A 21,894-nucleotide genomic window follows, 5' to 3' on the forward strand; every position below is an offset into this window, starting at 1 on the left:
CTTTTTCGCTCAGATTAAAAATTATCAGTTTCTGACTTTTCCTGTTTGTTACAAAAATAGAAGGAAAATATATTCAAAATAATTTCATGAAGTATGCCTCTGTCATATTCTTTGAGCTAGGGGTCTGCACAGTACTGATTTTTCATCCTGCTCCATGCCGCTCCCAGCAAAATTATATCAAATTTCTATCTGTTCCTACCACTTTCTCCCACATTTGCAAGTGGTTCCATTCCACCCCTGACCACGTTCCAACTTTCCCCTTTAAAAGGCACTTGAACTGAGCACATAGCCTAAGTCGTTTCTTGAAACAACAGTATCAACAAGGGAGCAAAAATATCACAGAGATGGCTGTTTACGGCTGCTTTGTTTTCTTTTTCACAATACAATCAGAGTTGATCTATTGATATCTTTTTCAGAAAATAATAAATAATAGAATAGGTACAGGGTGACAAGATTTTTTTGAGACTTTGGCCGGTATTTATAAAATCTATAAAGTTGTTTGTGATTTTGTCATAATCATTTCTTAGGTCTGTTGTTTGTTTACACAATCTACCTATTTTGTCCATTCCATGTGCAGCATACATATGTTTTGAAAGTATATAACTTGCAGGCGCAGGGTTTGTTTGAAGAATATCCACATGGCAGATCTACTCAGATTATGTGACAGCTAGAAGGACTGGGCAGTTATTACTATTCAACACAAACTTCTTGTAAGTATGAAAGGTGACCAATAAAATGAAAGGACACATCTAGAGACCAGTAACAAGATAAAATACAGTACATAATAAAATGAACACCCATGGTTTGATCTAGGACATAACTAGCAGGGAGCTGTGTGCAATCAGGAGAGCTGGCACGGTTGACTTAAAGCTGAGATTCACTTTGGAAAGCACAAAACTACTTTAAAGAAGAGAGAAGCGACAGACTATTTGGTGAGGCTAGTTTCATTATGTTTCAAAATTAGGTTACAAAACCAGTGAGGGCTTCTGCTAAGTTAGAATGCATGTGGTGGTCTTCAGTTCTACTTCAGTATGTTTTTATGTGATTCCTTTTTTAGCTATTACAGAAAAGTAATAGCAATTCTGCAAGTCATTAAAACATTTACTTAGCAGTTGAGTATAAACCAAGATATTTAAAATAATCAACATTTTTGATTAGAAATTAATAAATAATTGTCATATATGAAGGCATGTGTCATATTTTGATTAATATCCCTGCCTCTGGTCCTCTTCTTTGAAAAACAAAATCTGGTCAGCCTAATGGGTAGATTCTGTAAATATGCCTACTTTGGCATGCATGCCATTAAGACAAACATTTAAAGCCATATTTTTCAATCACATACCAGGCAAATGCCTGCTGGCGACAGCACGATGGAATATGCTGCTCACACAGAACACACAAAGTAACTTGGTACAAATATGAAGTAGAAGGAAGAAAACAGCATTACAACCAGAAGTCACTATCGTGCTGCTATGCATATGCACCACAATGACTGCAACGATTAATTTCAAAAGCTGGTTAAAAGTTATTTTTTCTTCTTTACTGATTGTATGCAGTTTTACAGTGAAACAGTATTGTTTAAAACATTGATGAGGAGTTATAATAGTAAAATAACTCATATATACTCACTGAGCAAAATATTAGGAACACCTGTACACCTGCTTATCTAATCAGCCAATCATGTGGCAATGCCACAGTACATAAAATCTTGCAGATACAGGTCAGGGGCTTCAATTAATGTTCACATCAAACACTGGAATGTGGAAATATGTGATCTCAGTGATTTCGACCATGCCATGCCAGATGGGCTGGTTTGAGTATTTCTGTAACAGCTCATCTCGAAGGATTTTCACACACAGCAGTCTCTAGAGTTTACTCGGAATGGTGCGAAATACAAAAAACATCCGTGAGCGGCAGTTATGTGGATGGAAATGTTTTGTTGATGAGGAAGGTCACAGAAGAATGTCCAAACTGGTTTTGAGCTGACATGTGGTCTAATGTTACTCTGGTAACCATTCTGTACAACTGTAGTGAGCAGAAAAGCATCTCAAAAAGCACAACACCTCAAACCTGGAGGTGGATGGGCTACAACAGCAGAATACCACATCAGTTTTCACTACAGTCAGCCAAGAACTGGAAGCTGAGGCAGCAGTGGGCACAGGTGGCCAAACCCTGTTCAGTTGAAGACTGAAAAAAAGGTAACCTGGTCTGAGGAATCTCCATTTCAAGTGAAGCACACAGATAGTAGAGTCAGAATTTGGTGCCAACACCATTCATTTATGCACCACACCTGCCTTGTGTCAATAGTCCAGGCTGGTGGTGGTGGTCTAATGGTATGACAAGTTTTTCTTGTCACACTTTGGGCCTATTAATATTCATTAATCATTGTTTGAATGCCACAGCCTATTTGAATATTGGAGCTGACCATGTGCATCCTTTCATGGCCACAATTTACCTATCTTCTAGTGAATACTTCCAATATGATAATACACCATGTTACAAAGAAAAGTAATCTTAATCTGATTTCATGGGCATGATAATGAGTTCAGTGTCTTTCAGTTGTCTTCCCAGTCATCAGACTTGAATCCAATAAAACATGATAGGGATGTGATAGAATGGGAGATTCGCAGCATGAATGTGTACCTGACAAATTGGCAGAAACTGCATGATACATTCATGTCATAATGGACCATAATGTCAAAGGAATGTTTTCACAATCTTGTAGAATGCATGCCATGAAGAATTGAGGCTGCTCTGAGAACAAAAGGAGTTCCTACCCTATATTAGTATAGTGATCCTTATAGTTTTCACACTGAATGTACATACCATATATATATATATATATATATATATATATATATATATATATATATATATATATATATACAGTATGTACTGTGTATATATATATATATATACAGTGGTGTGAAAAACTATTTGCCCCCTTCCTGATTTCTTATTCTTTTGCATGTTTGTCACACAAAATGTTTCTGATCATCAAACACATTTAACCATTAGTCAAATATAACACAAGTAAACACAAAATGCAGTTTGTAAATGGTGGTTTTTATTATTTAGGGAGAAAAAAAAATCCAAACCTACATGGCCCTGTGTGAAAAAGTAATTGCCCCCTGAACCTAATAACTGGTTGGGCCACCCTTAGCAGCAATAACTGCAATCAAGCGTTTGCGATAACTTGCAATGAGTCTATTACAGCGCTCTGGAGGAATTTTGGCCCACTCATCTTTGCAAAATTGTTGTAATTCAGCTTTATTTGAGGGTTTTCTAGCATGAACCGCCTTTTTAAGGTCATGCCATAGCATCTCAATTGGATTCAGGTCAGGACTTTGACTAGGCCACTCCAAAGTCTTCATTTTGTTTTTCTTCAGCCATTCAGAGGTGGATTTGCTGGTGTGTTTTGGGTCATTGTCCTGTTGCAGCACCCAAGATCGCTTCAGCTTGAGTTGACGAACAGATGGCCGGACATTCTCCTTCAGGATTTTTTGGTAGACAGTAGAATTCATGGTTCCATCTATCACAGCAAGCCTTCCAGGTCCTGAAGCAGCAAAACAACCCCAGACCATCACACTACCACCACCATATTTTACTGTTGGTATGATGTTCTTTTTCTGAAATGCTGTGTTCCTTTTACGCCAGATGTAACGGGACATTTGCCTTCCAAAAAGTTCAACTTTTGTCTCATCAGTCCACAAGGTATTTTCCCAAAAGTCTTGGCAATCATTGAGATGTTTCTTAGCAAAATTGAGACGAGCACTAATGTTCTTTTTGCTTAACAGTGGTTTGCGTCTTGGAAATCTGCCATGCAGGCCGTTTTTGCCCAGTCTCTTTCTTATGGTGGAGTCGTGAACACTGACCTTAATTGAGGCAAGTGAGGCCTGCAGTTCTTTAGACGTTGTCCTGGGGTCTTTTGTGACCTCTCGGATGAGTCGTCTCTGCGCTCTTGGGGTAATTTTGGTCGGCCGGCCACTCCTGGGAAGGTTCACCACTGTTCCATGTTTTTGCCATTTGTGGATAATGGCTCTCACTGTGGTTCGCTGGAGTCCCAAAGCTTTAGAAATGGCTTTATAACCTTTACCAGACTGATAGATCTCAATTACTTCTGTTCTCATTTGTTCCTGAATTTCTTTGGATCTTGGCATGATGTCTAGCTTTTGAGGTGCTTTTGGTCTACTTCTCTGTGTCAGGCAGCTCCTATTTAAGTGATTTCTTAATTGAAACAGGTGTGGCAGTAATCAGGCCTGGGGGTGGCTACGGAAATTGAACTCAGGTGTGATACACCACAGTTAGGTTATTTTTTAACAAGGGGGCAATTACTTTTTCACACAGGGCCATGTAGGTTTGGATTTTTTTTCTCCCTAAATAATAAAAACCATCATTTAAAAACTGCATTTTGTGTTTACTTGTGTTATATTTGACTAATGGTTAAATGTGTTTGATGATCAGAAACATTTTGTGTGACAAACATGCAAAAGAATAAGAAATCAGGAAGGGGGCAAATAGTTTTTCACACCACTGTATATACTGTATATATATATATATATATATATATATATATATATATATATATATATATATATATATATATATATATATATATATATATGTATATATATATGTATAGTAGCAAACGGATGGGGGTGGCACCCAGCCAGGATGCCCAGAAGGACCGGAGGAGGGATTACACCTCCTCCAGACCATGAGGGGGTGACCGCCCTGGTGGCTTTAGGGACCTGGGGGCATCCTGATGCCTGGAAAGCCCTGGTCCCTGGTGCTTCCGGGTGCACAGCCGGTACTTCCACCACAATGGGGAGTGCCGGCGTAAGATTATCGGGAGGCACCTGGAGCACATCCGGGTGATTATAAAAGGGGCTGCCTCCCTCCGTTCAGTGGCTTGAGTCTGGAGTGAAGAAGGACGGAGCTCGGGAGGAGTGGAAAGGAGGCGGCCTGAAGGGAGGCATCATTGAGAAAGACCTGAACTTTGGGGGAGTACTGGGGTTGTATGTGTAAATATTGTACGTAAATAAATGTGTGTGGTGCTTTAAAATCATGTCTACCTGTCTGTGTCCAGGCTGCTTTCCACAATATATATATATATATATATATAGTTTATTTTATAAGAACTTTCTCAGAGCTTTATCAACAGTCTGACTGCCCACTCAAGACCACAGGAATAAAGATTACTCATTTGTGTCCACTCAGTACTAATAAATCTTAGTAGTCCTACGCTGCAAAAAAATTATTCAGGTTACCATTAAATTTCTGTGGGAATTCAGACCTCTGCCTTGTGCCAGAAAAACAAAACTAGCTCTTTGCTTTCTTGTTTTGCATAAGTTATTTCCTATCATGATTGTAGGTTTAGGTTTCATTTTATACAACTCCAAATCAGAAAAAGTTGAGACGGATTGTAAAATGCAAATAAAAAAAGCAGTGATTCTTAAATTGACTTTTATTTTATTGCAGACAGTATGGCCCCAAGATATTTCATGTTTTGTAGGGTCAACTTCATTTCATTTATTACTATACATCTATTCCTGCGTTTAAGGCCTGCAACACATTCCAAAATAATTAGGGCCAGTAATGAACTAATTAAATAATGATGTGAATTCAAACAGGTGATGCCAACAGAAATGGATATATATTAATAAATGAAATTAAATTGACCAGAACAAACATGAACTATCTTGGGTTCATTCTGTCTGTAATGAAGTTAAACTCAAAGTAAATTTAAGAATCACTGCATTTTTTTTATTTGTATTTTCCATATCATTCCAGCTTTTTCTGATTTGGTGTTGTATAAAATTGCTTCTGGGTTTCCACTCAAACCTATTATTTACAGATCTACTTAAAGAAGGTAAATGCATTGATTACTTTATATGTTTTTGTATTTGCCTGCTTTACTTTATCTGTGGGGATTCATCTGAGAATTTCTGACTACAGTGTATTGGACACAGGGGTCTTAGACAGTGGACTTCCAGCTATGCCTACCAATGACAACTGCAATACTCTAGTCAAGATGGGACATCTATCCTGGAAAACAGCTGTTATTACAGATAGATAACAACTGAAATGTTTGACTTGGGTCAAGTAGTGTGGGTAAATGGATATGGTGATAGGTAACCAGGTCAATCCACAGCAAGTCAGTTAAAGGGCCAAAGTCCCACCCATGAAAATCTGCAAGCAATTATACTGCATATGTGATTTGTAAGTCAATTTTGAGGCAATTATCAATAAATATAGATTGACACCCAAAATGCCTTGCCAGCCTCTTTGGATGGGCAAGCTCCCAGAACCAAAGTTGCTCATGTGCGCCTCTGCTTTCAGGTCTTGCCTGACAGTAATAACCATTCCAATACTGGTGGACTGCTGGATAAGACACACTTTATTCATTACTGTATTGACATCTTTATGCTATATTTTTATTGTGAAATATATGTTGTAGAAGCTGTTATAAATCATAGATTGCTCAAACGTAAGGTATTGATGCTGTGTCAGGCCATAAGAGCACTGCTTCAAATTGTTTTTTTCCAATTCTCTTGTCATCTGATCATGGAGAACTAAAGCTCCAGTATGTGTCATCATATCACCAGCTCATCATCTTTTGAATGATGCAGCGTCTGAGATCTGTGATCACCTGATCATGGATCAGTCTTGCCATCAAAGTCTCAGATTGCTAAAAAGTGTTACAAGAGGTGAGAGATGGTGATAGACAGTGTTTACTTGACATATACTATATTATGGAAGGCTCATGCAAAAGACCCATATGTGGAATCCTTTCCACACAGAATCCTCCTCACAAGTAAGACAAATAATTTGTCATAAGTAGCATACTTATAGCAAAATATATTCCTTTTGTGCTTTGCCGTTTGTGATCTATACATCCTGCCATTACAGGAGGAAATAACAATCCCACTTTATCAGTTCACACTTGGACAAGCAAGGTATGACAAAAAGCACTTTTAATATCAGATTGTTTCAAATATTTGAGAAATAAATAACAAGTGATTGGGACACTGTGTCTGCCAGCAGTTTTGAGGAGCACAGCGGTGCTGTGATTTGTCAGTCATGATCTGGTATGATAACTCAGATGTGACCAGATTTTGGGCAGTCATCTGTATTGGCAGTCTGCTGAAATCGTACCTGCAGACAAATCACAGTTTGCACAGTTAAGCAACTTAATCCAGCTTCTGGGGATGCTGTCGTATGACATGCCTGCCTGCAGCATTCCAACAGCCCTCTCTTTTGGTTCTGGTGACATCTGAGGCACTATGGAACACGTTGACCAAGTGTGGCCCTTGTGTTGGTGTGACCTAAGCTTTCAATTAGGGCCTTCTTAAATATGACCTGATCGGACATTCTCCCATCCAGACCTATTGAGTAAAAGTGCAAGAAAGAAGCTTTTGTGTGTCTGGCAGATTGAAATGCTTGACTGAACAAGGTGTTCTTTTTTCATTTGGTAAAACATTTTTAAAGCACACAACCTTTAGGTATAGTGTAGCCATTCCAGAAAATAACATATATGTGTTGGATTTTTACCTTTCAGTACTATGGACCAGAAAAGACAACATGTTGCAGCGATAATAATGATCAGGGTTGCTGTTTTCACAGATGGGAATTGAACCATACTGTCAAGAGTGGGAAATGGAGATGCAATTTTGAATAAAAAAAACAACAACAACAACAACAAGCCCAGAAATGAAATCAAAATCTGTTAAAAAATACACAAAAAGGAAGAACATAAGACATTTGATACCAGAGGAGACCATCAAGCTTGTTTGTTTAGCTAATACCTAAGTTGTCCTAATATCTCATCCAGATACTTATTAAAATTTTTTAAAGGTTTCTGCTTCAATGACATAGCTTGGTGTTTTCATCCAGATTCCCACAACTCTTTGCATAAAGAAGTTCAGTCCTAAATGCCCTTCCTTTTAATTTCCACTAGTGTCCTCGAGATCATGATTCAGTTTAGTTGAAAGACTTCTGCTGGATCTACTTTATGAATGCCAGGAAATAAACAGAGGGAAATGAATGGATGAACTGTGTGTACTAATTAAATTAATTAAGGCCAAGAACCCCATGAAGCACAAAAGTTGCAACAAAAAAGAAAATCAGATATCCAAAAATCTAAGACAGAAACACTAAAGGCAAATCAGAAGAAAAATACCCTATTCAAAATCTGAAACTGCAGAGCCTGATAACCAAGAACGAGAAGTTCAGAATTAAAACCAGATAAACAAAACCCAAACCTCAAAATAGCATGGCATTTAAGTCTCAATACGAAACTGAGGTTGGGGTCCTCTCCTTTATTTGCTCTTAGGTTCCTGTGCCAATAATTAGCAGTAATTTTAAAGAATGAGTCAAACTGGAGACCCTTAGTTTGTGTAATGTTTATTGAAATGAGGGGAACAATTAACAGCTAACAAGCTCTTAAATATATTATGAAAAAAGAAAAAAAAAAACAAAACAAAAAGAAAGAAGAGTAGATGACAGCTACTAACATGGAAAGTGGCCTTTTGTTGGCTGTGTTATAGTTTCAATAGTTTGACATGAACCAGCATGAAACTTCTTCTTTGCATTGAAGTGGCACCACTTGATCAAATAATTTCTGGATAACTAAGATAAATGGCACAGTGGTTCAGAGGTCAGTTCTACTAGTCGTACAATCAGTTGCTAGTGTGGAGTTTGCTCATCATTCTCGTGTCTGTGTGGGTTTCTCCAGTAATTCTTATTTCCTTTCACATCCTAAAAACATTAATGGTGAGACTAAATTGGCTTGGTGTGAGCCACTGTGTGTGTCTTACTATGTGTGATGTGCAGTTTCTTCTGTGCACTGATCTTACCAGGATAGACACAAGGACCTGTTTTAGAATCCATTAAATTTGCTGTAGAATTGGATACATATGATAGAAATATTTAGAGATTGTAAGAGGTGCCACACTGGGACTGGTATCCCGGCTGGGGCTGTAGCAGGATGGTTACTTGGCCAGGGCGCCAATATGATGAAAAGACAAGTGAAGATAATCTGATCAGGACATTGTCTCCCCCAGCCCACTAAGTTTCAGCCCCCTTGAGTTATGGTACAACAACAGGTTCCCACACAGCACATGGAGAATTGTAGTTTATTGCCTCAACCCCGTTGAGTTCTGTAGGAGCTGCCAGGGGGCGCTGAGCCCTAATTTGTTGGGCACCAACCTTACCCGTAAGTACACCCGAGCTACTATTTCAGGGCACAGGAAGTGCTCCCGGGTCTCACATAAAAGGAGCTGCCTGCCACAAGTCAGAGGAGAGATGGGAGGAGGAGGAGGACAAAGCTTGATGGAGGAGCAGAGGAGAGTCAACAGAATTGCGATATGCTGAGTGGTAGGGTGTGGCTGTGATGTAAGAAATACTTCTTTGTAAAGAGTTTCCCAAAATAAAACCCTTTGTTTATTGAAGAACTTGTGTCTAAGCCTTTGTACTGGGATCATAAAATACAATAATTAAAAGATATTAATCAATAGTGATATTATGAGAACATCTAAATTCCCATGACATGTCAACTTCAAGGCCCAGGTCAAGTTACAAAAACATGATACTGTATTTGGAAGGAGGACTGTTTATTAAAAAATATTGTTCAACAAGTAAAAATGACTGAACAAAAAATAATTTTCAGGTTGAACATTTAGAGAAAGTGTATCTTTTGGGAAGATGGAGGAAAGCTTTACTATGAAAGGTTTATTTGCAGTTAGACCATGTTGAAATGTATTCTCTATAAAAGAATCAATTATTTTCTATCAGTATAATGGCCAAATTTATTACTCTTTGACACATTGAAGTTTTTCCGCAGTTCCTTGCTCCTATGTCTCATGTGGGCTGAGTTGTCTAGAGTGTTTACTGTAGCCAACAAGGGTCATCTAAATGTAAGGAGAGGAAGGGGGTCATCTACAACTGCTCTTTTGCAGCAAAGCACTGATGAACAGTTCCTTAACATATGCACGTGGATCTGTGATGCTTGCAGATTTTGATGCATCTGAAAGGACAGCAGAGGTAGAGTATTTAGCGTTATTTCTCTTTGGTCTCTGAGAGTCCTGTCAGTTTCTCACAGAATTCCCAGTCTTTCTTGGCTAGTGCAGCATCACGTGCTGTGGCAGAAGCCAAGGTCAATGAACAGTCACTGTCAAAGTACTTCCCAGTTATACCGTCCACGTCTTCAGACACTGCACAATAAATGGTGCTCACAGCTCCCTCCTCGGAGCTCTGCAAAGAAAGAAAAATTAGAGGATCACATCATGATGAACTGTTTTACCCAACAACCACTGGCCTGCTGTTACTGACCAGATATGGAGTATATGTAATTACAGATATGGGCAGTTCAGCCTGCTAGTTAAGACACCAAACTTTAAATCAATAAGCTACTCAATGTGCAACCCAAAACATGACACTTAACCTGCCTGTGTTCACATCATAAAAATGTATGTGAACAATTGTATTCCAGTTTCTGTATTTATTAAGTGTCTCAGAGATATTCCTATAGGAATTCCAATAAAAATCTGTCTACGATAAGAATTTGTCCTACCTCGGAGTAGGACATCAGAACTATTTATGAAACACCTGCCCCCACCTAGGAGTAAGAGTTCACATTTGAGAATGAATGACGTCACGATTTTACAACAACTAGAACCGCAAAATGGCACTCAGGAAAGGTTCTTGAAGTTTCCTAGGAAATCATGTTTCCTAATTTTCTTATATTAATGTTATGGCCTTACCACAAAAGTAAGACAGAAAGACTGAGACACACAGCCTGATAAAGAGCACATTTATTTAACAATGAATGATCCACAGACATAATTTCAGAAATATCACCTTCTTGCTGTTATGGCCATGGGAAAATGCTTTGTAAATTAACAGTTACTGAAACTAGCCACAGCAATTTTATGCTGTTTCTTAAGTCACGTTCACTTTTTCAGTGTTCTAGATCATCTTCCACTGTGCCATGCTGTGCCTTTCTCCATGATTCCCCCTAATCTTTAGTGAGACCCTACTTATCAATACGATGAGAGTCTCTGCTTGCCTTCTTTAAACTTCTGGGTCTTAAAGTGTAACAGGAATATTTCAGGGGTTTGTGGAGCTCAGCATACCTATGAGACATTACACTGTTAATCACCCATTTAGCCCATCTATCTTCAAGGTAATAAGACGGCTACTACAGTACTGTTTGCATTCATGATCATCTGTGTGTTGATACTGTGATATCACTTGCGATTCATGTATGTGTGCTCATCCACACTTCAAGCAATCATGTTTATGTGTGTGCTAATTTGAAATAATGCAGCTTGCTTTAACATTACTTCACATGGAGTCATGGGGGAAATTAATAGATTTATAGATTTTACTAGGGGGCTTACCCCCTGCTCGCTATGCTCTCAAACACCCTGGCCTACGCTACACACCAGCCATTTTGCATCTCTGTCACTCGTGTTGTGAAGAGGGGGGCTGAACGCACCCCAAGGAGATGCAGTTGCTCCTCTGAAACCCCCTCTTAAACAGTGATACAATGGGAAACAAACACAGTTTTTTTTTTTACCTCCTCTTTGCTCGATCAGCTGCTGGCTTGCTGCAGACATTTAAAAGCCTATAAAGCAGCTGTCTCAGTCATTACTCTTTGTGTTTTATTTCAGGCTCTGGGCGTGGTTTAATCTCTTGGCACAAAGTCTCGTCTCACGGGATGTGAGTTCTTGATATTTTTTAGTTTATAATTTAAAAATGGAATAAGAATCTGAAAAGCTAACAACATCACATTAAAGTTTGATAAATTCTGAAAAGAATGATACCAAACATATAGTATATGTAGATTTTAAAATAAGGCCGATTTAAATTGTGACAAAAAATGTGACATAAAATCGTTGCACAAAATCGTTGCACTTTTAGGTTGAGGATTTTATATATAGAGAGTAGATAGATTTATAGAATTTATATATTCATAAATATGCATATTACCTTACAACTCTATCAGAGATTGGCTTGTCCACATAGATGGATGGATCACGTAACATGCAAGATTTGTTACAAATACTGCTCTGTCTCTTTTTACAAGTATATTGTTGGGATGTGTGTGCTGATCTCTGTCTGAATGCCATCTTCTGGAAGCTTCTAGCGAGTGCGGTCAGCTCATAAACTCTCCTAATCCTGGTAAAGTTAGGATTAGTTTTGTAAATTAGAAAATTTGATAAAAGTGTTTTTACTCTTATTGCTATGAGTAGGACCAAAACTGCATCATTCTAAAGTTTTTAGCCAGTGAAGCTATTACTGTTGATTAAAATATATAGTTTTTTGAAATAGAGCATCTACAAATGGTGTTTACTATGGAAGAATGGTTTAAAAAGTAAAAGCTTCTGGTTCCTTTTGCTGTTGTACCTCTGTTACATGCTATTTCCTGTATCTCCAAGTTTTTGATTTTAAAAGTTATCAGATCTTATTCATATCCATATAATTTTTCCAATAACCTGAATAAAACAGCATGTTATTTCATTCATTCATTCACTTGGCTAATTAAATTTAATTCAAAAACAAAGTCACAACATCCAACTTTAAAAAGTGTTGTGGCTTGAGAGGGTGCTGTTGAGCTGGCTTCAAACGCAGATGATACCATGAAGGCCAAACTATTTCATTGCAATTATGGATCTTGCAATGTCTGTTTTCAAAGTGTGAAAAAGAACTCCTTTACATGCAGTAACTGAGTTACCCCTCCTGTGCACATTACTTCATACGACTGCAAATTAGTCTTATAGTCTTGTTGATCAGCTTTCCATGTAGCTTTGCTCTAGACTAAGCATGGAGTTTATGTTTCAGCTATTTGCTTGTGTGTTGCTGATCCTGGTCTTGTTGCATAACCCACCTGTAGGCCAGTTTCATTTCATGGGGTATGATATTCACTTACAACATCCACACTGAGCAGAGTTCATCATTCCTTCCCCTTCAATGACATAAAGTTGCCTAAGTCCCAAGGCAGCAATTCCACCTCAGACTCCATAACACAAGCACAAAAGTGCTTAAATATTCTTATTTCACTCCTCTTATGAAATGTAGTGTATGGTTTTCATAGTAAAGTCCAGTTAGCCCAAAAAGTTCAACTTGAACAAACAATTTCTAAGGTGTTTGTTCTGTGCATCAGGCAACAGAGACCCAAATGCCTTAGTACCACTGGAAGGTGAAAGATGTCCTTAATGGGATGACACAGCCAGAGAGTCTGATTGGGTAAGCTGGATTACTGCCCCATTATCCCATTCTGTAACACCCAGGCAGGCCAGCTACGTGTTTATTGTTTCTTAAGCTGTTTGATCCCCATGGATCCTTTCTTTGTGTTTTTACTTTTAAAAAACCTTTATTGTAAATACTTCCTTGTCTGGTGTGATTGTCTATTGGTCTGTGCCTTAACACCTGATAGAATATGCATTTTTTTGTTAATTTTAGTGTTACCTTGAAAAAAAAGAAGGCCACAAAACTGACAATCATTTGAGTCAACAAACTGTAGTACCGCATTACTTCAGTCTTCACAAAGCCGGGATGCACAGAGTTTGCAGTAACCCCTGAAATGTTAAGAGAATGAAAAGAGTAATGTTATGATGAGGCAAGGCAGACAGTACAGTTAAGAGGGGCAAACATCTTTAAAAGCAACATATGACCCGTGAGATATTGTCAGTCAAGTCCCAAATATAACAAGAATGGTTTTAAATAACCAAAGATGCAAAAGTGAGTGATAAGCCAAAGAGCAAACACAACATATATCACATTCTTGTCATGTCCTGCCTTTCCTATGTAGTGTGGTCATGAAAAGCATGGTCTTAAAAGTAAAGACTAGTTATTTGACCTTATAGAAGTTCTGAGCATTGCATAAAATTCAATATGTTTTAACCACATATGTTTACCTGCATTTTCAAAGTCTAACTTTGCCATGTTGAGTAGTACAACTAATTAAAGTACCACATGTCTCTCCACAGCACACTTGAACCATCTGCCTGAAGCTCCTCCTGTGCAGATGAGAGCAACTGAGTGCATCTCATGACTTAAGGACTTGCTCCGTTGTGACAGGCTCAGGGAGTTAAACCTGTTTAGTCTTGAGAAGAAGAGACTGCATTGGGACCTAATCCAGGTCTTTAAAATTTAGGCATTGATAAAGTAGAGCTGACTGAACTCTTTTGACTAAATGACAAATCACACCAGCGAAAATTAAGGGGAAGTGCATTTAAGAATTAAGTCAGGAAGCACTTCTTCATGCAACAAGTTGTAAGAATGTGGAACATGTGGTTGAAGCAGAAACCTTAATATCCTTTAAAAATTGTCTGGAATGAGATACTGGGACTGTTTAGCTATTAGCTAAACAAATGAGCTTGATAGACTGAATGATTATCTTGCATTTGCCAAATTTCTTAAGTACCCTTTCATTTGCTGGTTGTTTAGGATACTTAGGATACTTTTAACATTTTATATTGGGCTATCACACTAGCAGTGCATAACTAGAAGTAACAATTGGGTAAATCCAGGCAGCCAAAGAAAGAGAAATCATTACAACCTTTTTGATAATCAGTAAGTATCCTAAAGTGTTTCTCTATGATGTAACAATTGACTAAGAGATATATCAGCAGCATATGTATGAAGTTTCTTCCTTAAAGATGGATCATACTTGTATTTTATTGCCTTTTTGTCATTGTACATGATTGCTATTTGTTACTTTGTACTTCATAGCTGCTGTCTGAGACCTTTTCCTTTTTTGACAAAAGGAATAACCCATATTTCGGACTGAGCTCTTTACGTAGGCCACCCTGGAAAATAAACATGTGGAGTTATAACTTTTTTACAACAGTTAAGAAGAGTTAATTTTTACAGATACAGTGGAACCTTGGTTCACGAATGTCTCGGTACACATACAAATCGGTTTACGACCAAAAAGTTCACCAAACTTTTGCCTTGGTTCACGACCACACACTCGATATACGAACAAGCCAGTTTCCCTTTCGGTTTGTGTGCGCCGATGATTTCCGCACGTGTTGCATTGTTCTCGGTCAGACATGCGTGCTTGCACGTGCGTGCGTGCTTTCGCTGTGAAGTCTTTGTGCTCTATTTCATTTCCCTTCCGGTTCGTATGCGCCGATTACTGTATTTAAGCACGTGTTCAGCCTCTCCCTATTCATTGTTCTCATTCAGACATGCGTGCTTTACCTGTGAACTCTTTGTGCTCTACAGTATTTCATGTGCTTTTGCAGTTAACCATGGCTTCTAAGCAAGTGAAGAGTGGTGAGAAGAAAGTTTTGCAGAAAATTGAAATCGAAGTAAAGAAAGAAATTATTGAAAAGTATGAGCGTGGCGTTCGTGTTGCTGATCTTGCCGCCGAGTACAAGAAGTCAAAATCTACAATTTCAACTATTCTAAAGCAGAAAGAATCTATTAAAGCAGCTGATGTTGCAAAAGGAGTTACAGCTTTAACAGGCAGAGGCCTCAAGTGCTGGAAGAGGTGGAAAAACTGTTGCTAGTGTGGCTGAAAGAGAAGCAACTTGCAGGGGATAGTGTAACCGAGGCAATGTTATGCGAGAAAGCCAGGAAGATTCATGGCGATTTGCTGCAAAACTATCCTTCTACGAGTGGCGAAAGTGAATTTAAAGCCAGTAGAGGATGGTTTGAAAAGGTTCACTAGAGAAGTGGCATTCATAGTGTGGTAAGGCATGGAGAGGCTGCTAGTTCCGACGCTGAAGCTGTGAAAGAATTCGTGAAAAATTTCACAAAATTAATGGAGGACAAAGGCTACATCCTGCAACAAGTCTTCAACTGCGACGAGACCGGATTGTTCTCCACCCAGTTCCTCCTCACTTCATGCCAGAACTCGACTCATGCAAGGTTAGTTTTCTTGGTGGTTTATGGTTAGTTTTTGTATTACGGATTTTTCAAATGTTAATTTTTCGGTTCGTAGCGTGAATTGTTGCAATGTTACTTTTCTTGGTTGTTTATTAAATTTCTGATTTTTCAAATGTTCATTTTTTTCCCTGTGCTTAAAACTCATTAAATAAAAGTTTACACAGCGATCGGGTTGTAAGGCTATTAGCGTGAACTCCTGCAATGTTACTTTCTTGGTGGTTTATGGTTGGTTTTTAAATAATGTTCGGATTTGTTCAAATGTTCCTTTTTTCCCCTGTGCTTTAAACTCATTTAAAAAGAATGTTTACAGCGATCAGGTCATAAGGCTACAGTATAGCATGAACTCTTGCAATGTTAGTTTTCTGTTGTTCAAGGTTTTCTCGGTGTTGTTCAATGTTTTTACATGTAGTTTACTACTATGCTGTGCATTCTATGGTTTAATTAACTATATTTGTGCTTAAAAACTTAAAAAAATATATATATTTACATACAGTTCGTATGGTCTGGAACAGATTATTTGTATTTTTATACAGAAAATCTTATGGGGGAAATTGCTTCGGTTCACGACCAAATCGGTTTACGACCAGAGTTTTGGAATGAATTATGGTCGTGAACTGAGGTTCCACTGTATTTCAATGACAAAGACAGAATTATGTTCCTCAAACAAGGTTTAGTGCAAATGCAGGTAAACCGAAGTACAAAAAGTTAACCCAAAATCAGGACAGAGAAAGCAATGGTAAGTGCTAGCAAATGTGAGGATATTAGAGGTTAGAAATGACACCTAATGTACTCAAGGCTCAAATCCAACCATTGCTTTCTGTTAATGTACTCTCATTCATACTGAGCACCGGACACCTCACAGCAGTCAAATATGTTGGGAAAACAAAGCACGACAGTTTTCAGTGAAAGAAAAGTCATAGATGCTATGAAGCATCTGCCTTTAATGCTTTTGAAAATATTGTCAGTTTGAGAGTGTTTGATCAATGGAACACTCCACCTATCTATGTAAGGATTAATTTGTAACAATTTCAAACATTTCCATAAACCTTTGAAAGAGTACACAAACCCTCAACTATTTGTTAACCTAGTTTAACCTGTCCACAGTAAATAAGTCACAATGAGAAATGTGATGAGCCACTGAGACACCAAAAAAGAATCACTAAGTGTATGTAAAGTAATAACAATTATATTTACCAATAAAAGTACAAAAAATTCCACAGCAAAATGTATTTATATATATATATATATATATATATATATATATATATATATATATATATATATATATATATATACATACATATATATATATATATATATATATATATATATATATATATATATATATATATATATATATACTAATTAATAAAAGGCAAAGCCCTCACTGACTCACTGACACACTGACTGACTGACTGACTGACTGACTGACTGACTGACTGACTGACTGACTGACTCACTCATCACTAATTGTCCAACTTCCCGTGTAGGTGGAAGGCTAAAATTTGGCAGGCTGATTCCTTACAGCTTACTTACAAAAGTTAGGCAGGTTTCATTTCGAAATTCAACGCGTAATGGTCATAACTGGAACCTCATTTTTGACAATATACTGTAATGGACGGCAGCTTGATGGCCGTGGGAGGCGGAGTTGAGTGTCACGTCATCACGCCTCCCACGTAATCACGTGAAAAGACTGTGAACTCAGTAGGGAGAAATGAAGGAAGAGCCGCAAACAGCGAAGAACAAAAAATTAATTAAACAATTGAGAAGGGAGCGAGTGAAGCATACAAGCATCTTCATAAGGGAAACAAAGCACGGTGTAAAACGTAAGTTTAAATTAAGTTTATTGAAATGCTCCCGTTGCAGATTGCAATAACATATTCGCGAGATAAAAGAACGCAGTAGGGAGAAATGAAGGAAGAGCCGCAAACAGCGAAGAACAAAAAATTCATTAAACAATTGAGAAGGGAGCGAAACAATAAGAAGCCAGCGAGTGAAGCATACAAGCATGTTCATAAGGGAAACAAAGCACGGTGTAAAACGTAAGTTTAAATTAAGTTTATAGAAACGCTCCCGCTGCGGATTGCAATAACATATTCGCGAGATAAAAGTTTAATGAGAAGACATGAGGTATAAACGAACCACACGCCGTAGCGCAACGTTAGGGGCAACAGTTTCAACCATTCTATGATCTGCTTCTCGCAACTGAAAGACGGCTTGCAACTGAAAGACGGCACATGGCGGATGTTAGCCGACTTCCTGACCGCAACGTTAGGGGTTTCAAATCTGGCGCTGACGATAGAGATTCGATTCCCGAGAGGGGATGAAGTGAGTGTGTATGCCTGATGAGCCCAGAATTAGGGAGAAACACGTGTCGCATACTCTTTGCATTATTTGAAAGTAAACTATTAAAACCATTCTATGATCAGTTTCTGGGAACAGAAAGAGGGCACGTGGCGGATGTAAGGTGACTTCCTGACCAACCACAAGCGTTACCTGGCAGGTAACCACCCATACAGTCAGATTATGATTCAGAAAACGAATGCCATAAATGTAATTACCACGATCTACATACTGTCAAATAAACGAAACACACACCGTAGCGCGACAGCTGTGAAAAGTGAGGTTCAGAAAAAAACAGATCCTTAACAAATTGTTATTGGTATACTGTATTTTCGATCCGTTTAAAAAGGTTTTCTTTTCTTAAAAAATTAAAAGCAGTACTTCGCCGCAACGAAGCGCGAGAATTTGGCTATATATATCTGCTTCTCACAATTAAAAGAGGGCACGTGGCGGATTTTAGACGACTTCATGACCAAACATAACTGTTACCTGCCAGGTAGGGTTACCACTTTTAATACAAAAAAATAAGGGACGCATACTGCAGCGGGTGCCACATCCCAGTGCCAACATTTTGCAGACTACTTAAAAGACCCACCCTCCTCACTGGACAGTTAAAAAGACCAATCAAACTAACGATGACGTCAAGTATTACCCAATCAAAAGTACGAAAGGAGGCATCTTCATAAAATGCGTGTGGGATGATTTGCATGAGACGCTGCTTTAAAAAAAATGATAAAAAAAATACGGGATAAATCCCGTCCCGTATTGATTTAAAACGGGACGCGCAATTTCATTCTCAAATACGGGACGATTCCGCATTTTAAAGGACGGGTGGCAACCCTACACTGCCAGGTAACCACCCATACAATCAGATTGTGATTCAGACTAGGAATGCAATGAATGTAATTACCCCGATCTACATACAAGGCGAAAGTCTTGCAACATTCAAAGATGATGGTTTGGGATAAGTACACCATAGAACATAAAAGAGCTTATGAAGCCTTGAACCGAAAAAAGCAAGATCTCAGAGATCGTAAAAAAAAAAATAGGAGGTAATGTCGTTTTACTCGCTGTAGATTTTAGTCAAACATTACCAGTTATTCCACGAGAGAGACCAGCAGATGAACTCAACGTGTGTTTAAAATCCATGCTTCTCCCACGCTCGGTCAAAATGTATACATTTAAGCATGTAATGGGCAAACAAAAAATGAGGTATACCCGAAGGCACTGCAGTAGTACTTAATGTAACTTTACTTCTTAAATGTTAATGTTTTACTGTTTAATAATTTATACGCTTCTTATATGTTGTTCAAATTCTTTTATCAAAATACCAGTGACAGCGCAATGCACGATAACATGGAGTGAATACACCATACGCATCCGCCCACGGCCGCCCTGGTGTGCGCAGATAGGAGTTGATTCTACAATAAAATAAAATAAAGATAAAATCCCAGGATTGTTTCCTGCCTTGTGCCCTGTGTTGGCTGGGATTGGCTCCAGCAGACCCCCGTGACCCTGTGTTCGGATTCAGAGGGTTGGAAAATCGTTGGATGGATGGATGGATTTTACTGTTTAATAATTTATATTTATATGAAATGTGCTTCTTATATATTACTTCATATTCTCATATGATAATGATGTTAATGTTGTTTATATTGATTTCTATGTTATTGAAACTGCATGTATGTGTGTATATGTATGTATATATATATATATATATATATATATATATATTTATATATATATATATATATATATATATATATATATATGTGTGTGTGTATATATATATATATATATATATATATATATATATATATATATATATATATATATATATATATATACTAGCAAAATACCCGCGCTTCGCAGCGGACAAGTAGTGTGTTAAAGAGGTTATGAAAAAGTAAAGGAAACATTTTAAAAATAACGTAACATGATTGTCAATGTAATTGTGTTGTCATTGTTATGAGTGTTGCTGTCATATATATATACATATACACATACACATATATTATATATATATATATATGTATATATATATATATATATATATATGACAGCAACACTCATAACAATGACAACACAGTTACATTGACAATCATGTTACGTTATTTTTAAAATGTTTCCTTTTTTTTTTTCATAACCTCTTTAACACACTACTTCTCCGCTGCGAAGCGCGGGTATTTTGCTAGTATATATATATATATACAGTGATCTCTCGCTATATCGCGCTTCGCCTTTCGCGGCTTCACTCTATTGCGGATTTTATATGTAAGCATATTTAAATATATATCGCGGATTTTTTGCTGGTTCGCGGATTTCTGAGGACAATGGGTCTTTTAATTTCTGGTACATGCTTCCTCAGTTGGTTTGCCCAGTTGATTTCATACAAGGGACGCTATTGGCAGATGGCTGAGCAGCTACCCAACTTACTTTCTCTCTCTCTCTCTTGCGCTGACTTTCTCTGATCCTGACGTAGGGGGTGTGAGCAGGGGGGGCTGTTCGCACACCTAGACGATACGGACGCTCGTCTAAAAATGCTGAAAGATTATCTTCACGTTGCTACCTTCTGTGTGCAGCTGATTCGTGAAGCGACATGCTGCACGGTGCTTCGCATACTTAAAAGCTCAAAGGGCACGTATTGATTTTTGACTTTGTTTTTCTCTGTCTCTCTCTCTCTCTCTCTCTCTCTCTCTCTCTCTCTCTGCTCCTGACGGAGGGGGTGTGAGCTGCCGCCTTCAACAGCTTTGTACCGGCGGTGCTTCGCATACTTAAAAGCCAAACAGCCCTATTGATTTGTTTGCTTTACTCTCTGTTTCCTTTGAAGAGGAAGATATGTTTGCATTCTTTTAATTATGAGACAGAACTGTCATCTCTGTCTTGTCATGGAGCACAGTTTAAACTTTTGAAAAAGAGACAAATGTTTTTTTGCAGTGTTTGAATAACGTTCCTGTCTCTCTACAACCTCCTGTGTTTCTGCGCAAATCTGTGACGCAGCATGACAATATAAAAATAACCATATAAACATATGGTTTCTACTTCGCGGATTTTCTTATTTCGCGGGTGGCTCCCTCCTCCATCACGGGGGTTGCGTTCCAGAGCCACCCGCGAAATAAGAAAATCCGCGAAGTAGAAACCATATGTTTATATGGTTATTTTTATATATTTTAAGCCCTTATAAACTCTCCCACACTATTACAAACATTTCACGCACAATTATACAGCATAAACACTTTGTATTCTCTTAGATATTAGGTAAGATTCGTTGAAATTATGTATGTAAACACAGTTTACATACAGTAAAACCTAAATATTATTTTAAAGATATCAAGCGTCTCCGATATCACATATGTTACAGCCATTACGACAGACAGGCCACCAGCAATAAATACGTACAACGCAAGAAAAATTGTATACAGTAAAATGTGTGTACAGTGACACTAAACTATGTACATGTAATAAGTACTGTACCTAAATAATTAATTATGGTTACTCACCAACAATGACACGACGACTTGTCCGATAACGATGAGTTTAATTTTACTGCACAACAAAGGAGAGCGTTACAGCTCTTCTAAAGGAGCCTCTTCAGGCTACTGTTTAGCACCACCGTTGTTCTTCTTCCATCACTCTTCAATCCAAATC

At 38.0% G+C, this 21,894-nt stretch overlaps 1 protein-coding gene across 1 annotated transcript in view; it reads right to left on the reverse strand.

Moving 5' to 3' along the window:
* Nucleotides 1-9,597: 9,597 nt before the first annotated feature.
* Nucleotides 9,598-21,894, reverse strand: part of zgc:64106 (uncharacterized protein LOC393348 homolog) — a 53,824-nt gene continuing 41,527 nt past the window's right edge. The window contains exons 5-6 of the mRNA XM_028804645.2: nt 13,474-13,583; nt 9,598-10,254 (exon numbers count right to left, since the gene is read on the reverse strand). Of these exons, the coding sequence (XP_028660478.1) occupies nt 10,060-10,254; nt 13,474-13,583 (305 nt within the window). The 3' untranslated portion in view covers nt 9,598-10,059. The remainder of the gene's footprint in view (nt 10,255-13,473; nt 13,584-21,894) is intronic.

Source organism: Erpetoichthys calabaricus, chromosome 7, assembly GCF_900747795.2.
Source record: "Erpetoichthys calabaricus chromosome 7, fErpCal1.3, whole genome shotgun sequence".
Lineage (NCBI taxonomy): Eukaryota > Metazoa > Chordata > Cladistia > Polypteriformes > Polypteridae > Erpetoichthys > Erpetoichthys calabaricus.